Below are 10,712 nucleotides of genomic sequence, written 5' to 3' on the forward strand. Positions count from 1 at the left end.
GAAGAAGAAACATATGATGACTAGTGTGTTCATAAAAATACACTACTATATTTTTATTGAGTTTTGTTTTTCTAATAATCTGTGTGGTATATATGTTATAAGTCATGTATCTATTTTATAGTATAATCTATAGAGAATTAAATCGAATACCACGTTTGTAGTAATCTAAATGGTATAGTACTCTTCTAGCTTACATTGTGTTGTGCCTCTTTTTATATTAGTTTGACTCCTTTTTTGTAGTAGTAGAATAATATTTATTATCAACTTAATAGTGTTACCTGGTTAATCTGTCAAAATTCAGAATTAATTGGAGCCAAGATCGTTGTATTTTGGTGTAAAGAAGTTATCAAATTCAATAATTCAGTGAGTAGTTCAAGTATTGGATAGAGCAAGTATTTTTTATATTGTGTTTTGTCTCTTTGTATCAATTTAATAGTGTCTTTCTGATAGTCTTTAGCAGAACATTTTATTTTGAAGCTTCATATGCCATATATTATTTAGATATGCATTGTTTCATATCCTTCTTTTATTTATTTATTTTGTACATATGCCTCGAGGTAGAGGTAGAGGTAGTGCAGACCGTATAGGTAAATCTTTAGTTAGGGGTAATTTTGCTACTCATGAAAATATACCTATTATTCCCATTCCCACAATCAGTCCTCAACAAGGTGGTGCGAGTTCCTTAGGTGGACCAGATCACATCAATAAAGTTCAAACATTAGGTCTTAGTAGTACGCCACCTATTCAAACATCAGGCCATGATAGTACCCCAACTATTAATTTGGAACCATCTCCAAATACCCCTAATCAAAGCAACACAATAGGCGAGGGTACATCTTCTCAAAGTAACAGAATAGGCGAAACTGAGTGGCAGTACTCGCGGGCCGCGGGCGCTTCTTACTATTTCTCCTACAGGGTTAGTCCATACTTGTACTATTACTTTTGGTATATTTTTATTGATATATGGTATGCCTTTAAATAATGTCTTCTAATTTGTTCAGGTTAAAGCCTTCATATGAATGCTCTGAATGTATAACTAAGTCTTTCAAGCATGAACTTGATCCTAATAGAGTCAACTGGAAAAACGTTTCAGATGAGATAAAAAAAAAATTATTTTGGAGAATTCAAGGTATAATCCATCACAATTGGATTTAGAAAGTATATTAACTTTTATATGTAACTTATTAATGTTATTACTTTATAGAATTATTTCAAAAGGCATTCTACTGGGATTCTTTAATTGATAGTGTGGTGCGGATCCAATGGGAGCGTAGGGCAGCAAAAAGATATAATAATTTTTTTAGTAAACTAAAATTAAATGGGGTGCAACCGGACTCTATTCCAAATAATGTGTGGCAAAGTTGGTTGAGACTTTGGAAAGATCCTAAGTGTGTTAAAAAGTCAGAAATAAATGCAAAAAATCGTTGTGCTGGGAGCGGAGTTGCCACTGGGACTCACACAGGTGGCTTTGTCAGTGTTGGGGAGCATCGCAAGAGACTTGTAAGTGTATATAAAATATTTGAAATAAATATAAAAAATCGTTCTGCGTTTGAGTTATGTTTATTGAACTTTTTTACATTGGTAGGACTTGCATTTTCCTTATAAATTGACGCATGACTGTCCAGCGAGTCTACCTCATTCCCTTTTTCCTCACCTGCTTGATCTGCCCAGCTTTTTGATAGTTCCTTAGGATTCTTTGTTGCTATCAGTTCATTATATTAGTTTTTTGATTGTTCCTTAGGATCCAGAAAAATATCTCTTCCTTTTAGTATCTATAAATTACATAATGAAGTTGTCCACAGTAATTAATTTCTAAAGTTGATCAGTATGTCTTCAAAAAAGAGGGAAGTATTTGCAAGCATAGTGAATGTACCTTCAGTTAATGATCAACAAGTTAATGATCTGCCCAGATATTTAAATATTGAGCTGAAAGTGCCAAGATCAAATGTTCCAAGATCAAATGTTCCACAAAAGTGCCAAGATCAAATGTTCATCTCATTTTTATACGGAATACTAGTGAAAATTTCTAGTTGTTTATATTCTAGCAATATGTTATAGTACAAAATTTTGTAGGAATATGATCCCTTGTAATAAGAAAAAGAAAGTAATCCCATCTATTTTGAAAACGTGGAAAGAATGAGTAAACTATGTAATTAAAAATCTATGTTTATGAAGGTACTATTAAAAATCTGAACTCCCTTAGACTGCAATTCAGATGTAAAATAATAAAGGTAAAAACTCATCTGTTCATCTCATATAATTTGTGCTTTATTGGTAATTGAGATAGATGTAGATTTTGCCATTTTGCTTTGGCTATATTTATGGGGTTGACATGCTCCTAAAGAATAGGCTGCTCTTGGGTTTTGTGGACTGCAAGTTTCTCTTTGATTGTGAGGCTTTAATTCTCATATCCCACTGTAAGTTGGTCTCTTCTTTGTGGGTCTTGGTTTCTTTAACAGCTTACATTGAATTTTAATTGCATGCATTTCAATTCTACTGATCCTGTCTTGTTTTCACTTTGTTTTGCAAAGTGATAATATGGGGGATTTAGAAGGCATTTGCTTTTGTTGATCTAGAAAGATCTCTCTGTTAGTACCATTCTTGTAATTACTGATAATCCAACTCGATATGGTTAATGTTTCAAGCAATTTGAGTATCTCTATCAGATTATTTTGCTCATGGAAGATGTCATGTGTGTCTGTGTGTGTATGTGTGTATGTATTTGATTTCAAAGGACTATTCTGTTCGAAGGGATTGAAAATTTGCAAGATTGGGTGCTATCATTCTTTTAGCAGTTACTATGCTTTCTAGTAGGAGCTTAGACTAATATTCTGAATTGTAGACCAACTTCAGGGTATTTTTTTTCCTGTTGTTTTCTTTTTCTAGACTTATATTCAGCTACATTTGTAATATCTTATGTGAAAGATTTGGCCATTGAGCGTAAGACCTTTAAACTTTCTAGCAAAAACTTAAATTCTGATATGAAAAGTTTGTATCAGGAGCATTCCATCTTTATACCTTTGTGAAGCAGATATAGTTTTTGATACAGCCATTACTTTAGGATCTTTATGTTGACACTTTATTGGATTACTGCGTCTCTTAAGGCTAGCTGTAATGGTGTGACTTGGAGATCCTTATAGGCGGACATATAAAGAGTTTAACTTGTATACACTAGCAGTGTATAATTATTTTTACACTATGTAGTTATGTTGAATTACAACTTCATAGTAAGCCTAATTTGGTTAACATCTTATGTGAAAGATTTGGCCATTGAGCCTACTATTATAGGTTAAAATGCAGTGATAAGGTAAAAATTATTTAAATCCAGGATATGTGGAAGGCATCCTTTCAAAGTTTAATGAAACTTGCAGTGCTATTTTCAACTAAATAGTGCCTGAGAAGTGAGGCTCTTTAGCTTTTAAATTCACTGTTTTATACCCTGCTCTAAAGACAATTTCGATAACAGAACTTGATTCTTGACAGTCTTAAGGTCTATCTTATTAATTGAATAACTTTTGTATAAGCTGTTAAAAAAGGTCGAGATCCAACACCAAGTGAGTTGCATTTATACGTCCATACACATGGTAATGATGAAAAATCTTTTGTTGCTCAGAAATCCCAAATCGTACATGTAAGATAACGTTTTAAATAATTTTATTGACTTTACTTTCATATATTTTTTTATTTTGTAAATTGAATGCTCAATATTATTTAGTCTTTTTATTTCACTAATTATTAACTCTTCTACATGAAATATATCAGGAGATATTACAACAACAAACACAGACTCAATCGGATATTAATTAGTGTAAAGCATATTATCAAGTCGCGGGAGGAGAAAAGAAATAAGAGTATATGGTCTTGGATCTCAAGCAAAATGCTATTACGGGCCAAATCTTCATGACTCTTTTAGATCTGATGCTACATCGTCAGCAACACCTCCAAATGCTCAATCAACACCGACAGGGAATCTGGATGAGTTAGTGATGCGATTGATTCCTACACTGACAGATTATATAGTTCCTGTAATCGTTGAGCGGGTACGTGAATTAGTTTCCTTACACTCGCATCAGCCAAATACTGATCTTACCAACCACCCATTATATGTGGCACCTACAGTTCCTACATCTTCTACTGCTGCTAACATTGATGAGGTTCATGCATTGTGTTCTGATGATGACCGTAACTCTCCAACCTCGAATAGTTAGCCTATTTTGTTTGGACTTTATTGTTGGTCCTTGTGGATTTTTTGTACTTAATGATACCGTTATATGCATTATGCTATATATTTTGGACTTTGTTGAATATATTGTTAATTTATAATAATATCAGTGACTTTTTATTAAGTATATTTAATAGCTTTTATGTAATATGCTTGAACATAATACATTTAAAATAATAAATAAAAATAATTTAAAAAAATCAGCAATATATTAAAAATAAATTAGCGACAGATACTTTTCGTGGCTAAAATTATCGCGTAAAATTAAATCTTGCGACGAATTGGCGATAAAAGGTTTTTGTTGCAAAAAGCAGCGAGAATTAGCTATAACACGACTAGCGATGGACGATTTCGTCGCTATAAGAACAAACGACGAATTTTGTTATGTATTGTAGCGACAAAAGTCGTCAAAATAGCGACAGAAACAAGCAATATAGCAACGGTTATTTCCCTCGCTAAACTTTGGTACAGATATATTTCGTCGCTCATCCGTCACTAATTCTGCGACGGTTTGGTATTTTTCGTCGATGTGAGCCTATCTACGAGCATTTTAGAGACAAGCTTGAATTTGTCGCTAAACAACTGTAGCGACGGAAAATAGTGGTTTAGCGACGGAATACGGCCGTCGCTAAACACTGTTTTTTTTTTAGTGCCCCAAGTAGCTGCCATAGCCTTGGTTGATCCTTTGCTTTTCTTGGATTGAACTTGTTCCTTCTTCATGTTCCTTCGTTCAGCTCTTTCCTTCTTCCATTCAATTTCCCATTGAGGACAGTTCTTGATGTGGTTTTCAGTCTTTCTACACTTGTAGCATCCATCATTGGTTTACTTCTTAGGAACTTTTGACTTACTATAACTTCCACTTCTTGAAGGACCCTCTCCTATCCTCAGGTACTTCTTGAAGTTCTTCGTGATCATAGCCATTTCGTCATCTTCTAGATCAGAACCTTCAATGATTCTGAGTGCTAGACTTCTTTCCTTCTTAGGTATATCCATTTTCATTGTTTGTCTCCTAAGCTCATAGTCATTAAGATTTCCAATTAATTCATCTAGTGGATGAGGGGCAATGTTCTTTGATTCCTGAATGATAGTGATTTTGCTTTCCCAAGTAATAGGCAGAACCCTTGTCAATATCTTCTCGACTTTATCTTCTTCAGGAATAATCCTTCCAAGAGACTTTAGTTCATTTGTCAAAGTAGTGAACCTTGTGTACATCTCTTGAATAATTTCTCCATCTTTCATAGTAAAATTCTCATATTAAAAATACAATAGAGTTCCTCTAGATCTCTTCACCTGAGGTGTTCTTTCATGAGCCATTTGCAGAGTATCCCAGATTTTCTTAGAAGTGGTACAACTTTGGAGTCTGTCATACTCATCTGGACCAAGTCCACAAATAAGCCATTTCTTGGCTTTAGCGTTCTTCTCCCATTTCTTCAAGTCCTCAGCAGTGCAATCAGCTCTTGTCTTTGGCACATCACTCCTTCAGCATTTTTCTTCAGGGTAGCCAGTGGACCATCAGTGACAAGGTCCCATAGCTCATAGTCCTCTCCTATAATGTGATGTCGTATCATGTTTTTCTACCAAGACTAGTATTGTCCGTTGAAGAGTGGTAGCCTAGCAGTGGATTGCCCTTCCCAGTTTCCAGGGGGTTCACTCATCTTGATATTCTCCTAAGGTGTTAACCTCTTCAAGGCTAACGTGCTCTGATACCAATTGATGTTTTATACTTCAATACCACACAAGAGGGGGGGATGATTTGTATGGTGTCTGATTTTCGCGTGCACTGATTATAGAAGGACCTGGTTCTTCTAAGTATTCCTTATACCACTTTTGCGGAAATAGTAAATGCGAAAAGTAAAGAACACAAGTATTTTACGTGAAAAATACCCGGCTGAAAAGGTGAAAAAACCACGACCTACTACTCAGTAAGATTTTCCCCAACACTTCACTAAATCAATGAGCCAAAACAGCATTTACAAAACTCTTTGTAAACCTAAGGATTAACTCTAATCCCGTTGTGGCAACCAGTCTCTAATTGTTGCGATAACTTCAAGTTAACTCTAACTTGAATACTCAGAGTACCTAATATAATTACTTCTAGATAAAGCTGAATGGTATAATTTGAAAACACCTACTATAATTGAACTAGAATAAAATACAGACGCTTGGACCTGGTTCTTCTATCTGATTCATGTAATTTCAGGTTCACACACTTGAATCACACAGGAATTGCTTGCAAAATGCCTTGCTATTTTGCTCTAAACTCACGTTTAACTTCATCTTTTGTGCGTACCTGTAGAATGAGAACATCCTGCAATTTATAGAGTTAGTAGAATAAGAAATAACTAGAGTTCTAATGCTACTCTTCCTTGGTGGAAGAGTTCTAACTCTTACCTTATCTTGGATAGTGTTCTCTTTGAGTAAGGAGTCTTTCTCCTTATCAATTATGCAACATTTTCGATCAGGAGATATCAGATATAACAAATTAAGCTTATCTTCTTCACGTGCATCCCTTATGCTCGAATCTGCTCGTGTTTGTGTACACAAGGGATTGACCTGGTTCATGCCTGAGTTCCTTTGTCAATCTTCAAAACAAACTTTACTTGGGCCAACATAAAGGCTAGTACTATCATTCTTTCTAAAAAGGGAAAACTTAATTCTCAACCTCGAAAATACTATTGAAAATGTGGGAATCTATAAATGTATAATGATGCATTGAATTAAGACCAGCCCATGAGATGCATGCAAGCAGTAGGTTAAAAGCTACATAATCTGAATTCTACGGCAAAAGGTTGAGAGCATGTGTGTGTCTTTGTGGGGGGGGGGGGGGGGGGGCACGTTTTTGGGCCTCTTAGGCCTCAATGATAGTATCAAAACTTTTGCTAATGTTTTCATAGCAGTAGTTTCTGTTTTGGTCTACGTTATATATTTTTCACGGACAGAAATCAAACAATCTAGGTAAAATTAAAGTCACAAACCTGAGCTGTTCGTCATGTCGAAATATAAAATCATACGTCATTAGTGCTTCTATAATATCACTTATTGTTTGTACTCAAGGAAAATAAGAGTTTTTTGAAAAATTAACGCATACCTAATTCACCCATTTGTGTGTTTTAATTTTATCACTAAAGATATATAGCAGCAATATTTTGATTTTCATTCAACTCTTTCCTTCCCTTTTTTACCTACTCGGGGTGATTCCTACCAAAATATTAAAAAATATGTACTAGATCAATATCAGGGTAGGCGGTCTATATTAGATCTCTTGAAATGCGATCTTTTCTCGAATCCTACGAACTTTTTTTTTTATATATTGGATCATAATCAACCTGAGTGAATAAAGAAGTGAGCCTGAGTGAAAAGAGACATCACCACCTAGAGTTGAATTCCCTATGATTCCCACGTTGATGGTATGATAAAATATTGGATCATAATCAAACTGATTGAATTCCCTATGATTCCCACGTTGATGGTATGATAAAATGTGTAATGCATGGCCTTCTTTATTTGTGTACCTAGCTGATTCTCTTAAGTTATAATAAATCGGCTTTGCTTAATCAAGACATGATCAAAATGAGGGTAAGCTTTAGGATTTTAATCTTGTAAATATAAATGATGTGATCTTATCTAAAAGTTTAAATTGTTCGAATTTAACTAATTATTATATTTTTTACATATATATATGTGTGAGAGAGAGAGAATTAGAATAGTTAGATGCAAATACAATTGAACATGATCAGATAAAGATGGGATTAATGAGTGAGTCAAAAATACATTCACAAAAACACTTAGAGAAATATCCAAGTTATATTCCATCTTGCTACTTGCTAGCTAGCTAGTCAAATATACTACTAACAGTAATAAACACACACAAGTCTAGGAAAAGCAAGGGAAAAAGATATATGTACATACATTTGTTTTAGTAGTGGGGTCACTATCTACAAATAGAATTGTGGGATCCTAAATTTAGAAATTAATTAATCACATGATCGATCATATCAAATATATAGGTTAACCCAATCTAATCCCTGAACATAAGTGTTATCTGGTGTATAGAACACATTATCCAATCCCTCCATTCCAAACTCCCCAAGAAATGGTGGTTCCATAGCAGCTTCCATTGAGAAAGATGAAGTACTTGGACTATTGTTGCTCGAAACCCCATCACAGCGCTCTAATAGTAACCTTTGTATCTCCTTCTCTGCTTCAGATAACTGGTCCTTCAACTTCAAGACCTGTAAGAGAGAAGTATTCGTTTTAATTTAATTATTGTTCATTAAAAGTACCGATTATAGTGAGTGGTTAATTTTAACAACTATAGTGTGTATTTGATAATATAAGATTCGTTTGAAAATCTAGAACATCAACGTGAGAAAGACAAGAAATTAAAGGCATGTGCAGCTCCACCAAGACGTTAAACGATGAGGATGTACGGGAGATTTGTAATTGGAAGATGTAGTTCCTTTTGCTGCTTATTGGGTGACAGTCTTCCCAGTTTCTCAGTTTCTTTGTCGATTTCTCATTTTTCACTCTTATCCAACCATACATGCAGAGCATATTATGGCCTCTTTTGAGCCACATGGTCACAAGGTGATCAAGGTGATGAACTGCCCGGTTGAAAAATTGTACTGTATATATATATATAAAATATTACGTTTTAAAGTTATATAATATATATTAAATATTCTTCGTCGTGAATTTTTTTTACTTGTTTTAAATTTGAATACCATTAAAAAAATTCCTAGCTTTGTCATTGCTTGAGCCTAGACAGTACATGCATGTTTAAAACATGGCATTTTTCAAATAAATTTAATTTGTATACACTGATAGGTTAAAAAATAATTTTGAATTATTTTCACATTATTTGTCTTATTTTTCAATTTACTAATTTCATCTATTATGAATAAGTACATATTTGTTTATATGAACGATTACATATAATTATCTTTTTAGATGAGTATTTATTAAAGTTAGTATCTTTGGGACTCATAATACGTAGTCATAGAGACCATTTTGCTTCTTAGCTTTCGCCTCTTAAACAAATCATGTAAACATCTTTAATATTAGGACCACATCAACATTCACTTATGCTCCCAGTTTTCGCTGGCAAATCCCAAGAAACGAAACTATAGAATGGAGGAGAGAAAGGAAAACGATAAAAATAAAAGAGGACCCTCTCCTAAATTTCCTTGAAAACTTAGGTTGCAAGATAACTAAATGAACTTCATGTTTTCCTATAAGTCGAGTGTGTATATCTGCGTAAATATATACAGAGAGAGAGAGATGGACCTCAGATTCAAGACGGCATTTCTCAACGACATTAGTATCATGATCAGACTTCAACTTGGAGTATTCCTCCTCAAGCTTCTTGCTCTTCCAACGAGCCCTCCGGTTCTGGAACCAAACCGCAACTTGGCGAGGGTCAAGCCCAAGCTCTGAGGCGAGCTTGTCCTTCCTCTCTGACTCCAGTTTGTGCTCGTTCCCAAAGCTTTGCTCAAGTAGATTCACTTGTTCATCACTCAGCTTCCTCTTCCTCATAACCCCACTCCCGCTCCCTTCTCCTTGCTTCTTCTTACGCCTACGCCGTGGTTTTGACTCTCCTGCATTAACATACAACTGTAGGCTAAATAACACAAATAATACAATCTTCAACCAGAGACATATTAATCGTTCTAAAAATTAGTCGAACCAGTAATTTTCAGGTACCATACAATATTAGAATTAAAGACAAAGTGATCGTCATATGTACTAACCTTGTTGTGGTACTAGTTGGGTGTAAATATCAGGATAGTACTGGGAAATGAGTACCATTTCATCAGCTGCAACCTGATGATTCATGCTGCTAATAAATGTCCTAATCTTTTTTCTCTATCAAACTTGTTCTTTGCTGCTTTTTTTTTTCTTTCTCTGGGGTAAAAGTGAAGGTAGAGAAATGCAGCAGCGAAGACTTTTCTTATAAAGCTGGAGTGAAGACTAAGGAGCTGTTGCCTTAAGACTTTGGTGAGTAGTGGCGTGACCTTATTTATAATGCCCACTCCTTTGAAATAAACCTTGCTTATATGTAGAATTATCCAGATTGCCATCTGTAAATGGTTTTGGGGTACAGTGTTTCTAGTGTGAGCTCAGTTGATAAAATTTGTTAAATTAAGAAATTGGACAGTGACATTGCAAGGCATAGCTTTAATTCTGTCTGATTTGGCGAAACGTGACTTAGGTAATAGGGTAACAAGCAAGCTATATAGTTAGCATTGGCTTTAGCGTTATTTTTGGGGTTTTCTTATCTTCGTTGAACACTCACTCACCAATTAAGTAGTCAGTAAACAAAATGGCAAGTGTGTGGGACCTTATTAAGATTTATAAGACGAGATAAGGATATGGATAAAATCAGATAGTAGTATATTTCTTGCTTTTGAATCATGGGATGAGGCATGGTAATTTGGATAATCATTTGAGTCTCTTCTCTTCCACAACCTCTTTGATTACGATGGTTTTA

At 34.6% G+C, this 10,712-nt stretch overlaps 1 protein-coding gene and 1 pseudogene across 1 annotated transcript; one reads left to right on the forward strand and one right to left on the reverse strand.

Moving 5' to 3' along the window:
* The first annotated feature begins 547 nt into the window (after positions 1–547).
* LOC107759667 (uncharacterized) lies at positions 548–4,328 on the forward strand (annotated as a pseudogene).
* A 3,617-nt stretch (positions 4,329–7,945) lies between these two features.
* On the reverse strand, positions 7,946–10,230 carry LOC107759673 (homeobox-leucine zipper protein ATHB-40-like). The gene is made up of 3 exons (XM_016577665.2): positions 9,973–10,230; positions 9,509–9,819; positions 7,946–8,454 (listed from the first exon to the last, which is right to left on the reverse strand). Exons 1-3 carry the CDS (start codon positions 10,055–10,057, stop codon positions 8,218–8,220), a joined length of 633 nt encoding a protein of 210 aa, XP_016433151.1. The 5' UTR covers positions 10,058–10,230; the 3' UTR covers positions 7,946–8,217.
* Positions 10,231–10,712: the final 482 nt, after the last annotated feature.

Source organism: Nicotiana tabacum, chromosome 17, assembly GCF_000715075.1.
Source record: "Nicotiana tabacum cultivar K326 chromosome 17, ASM71507v2, whole genome shotgun sequence".
Classification (NCBI taxonomy): Eukaryota; Viridiplantae; Streptophyta; class Magnoliopsida; order Solanales; family Solanaceae; genus Nicotiana; species Nicotiana tabacum.

Bases quoted from the DNA above. Each gene is read 5' to 3' on its own strand.
- LOC107759673 (XM_016577665.2), bottom strand. From the start codon at position 10,057: ATGAATCATCAGGTTGCAGCTGATGAAATGGTACTCATTTCCCAGTAC. The intron at 9,820-9,972 runs GTTAGTACATAT...ATGTTAATGCAG, and splicing joins CCAACTAGTACCACAACAAG to GAGAGTCAAAACCACGGCGT. The intron at 8,455-9,508 runs GTCCATCTCTCT...TCTCTCTTACAG, and splicing joins AATGCCGTCTTGAATCTGAG to GTCTTGAAGTTGAAGGACCA.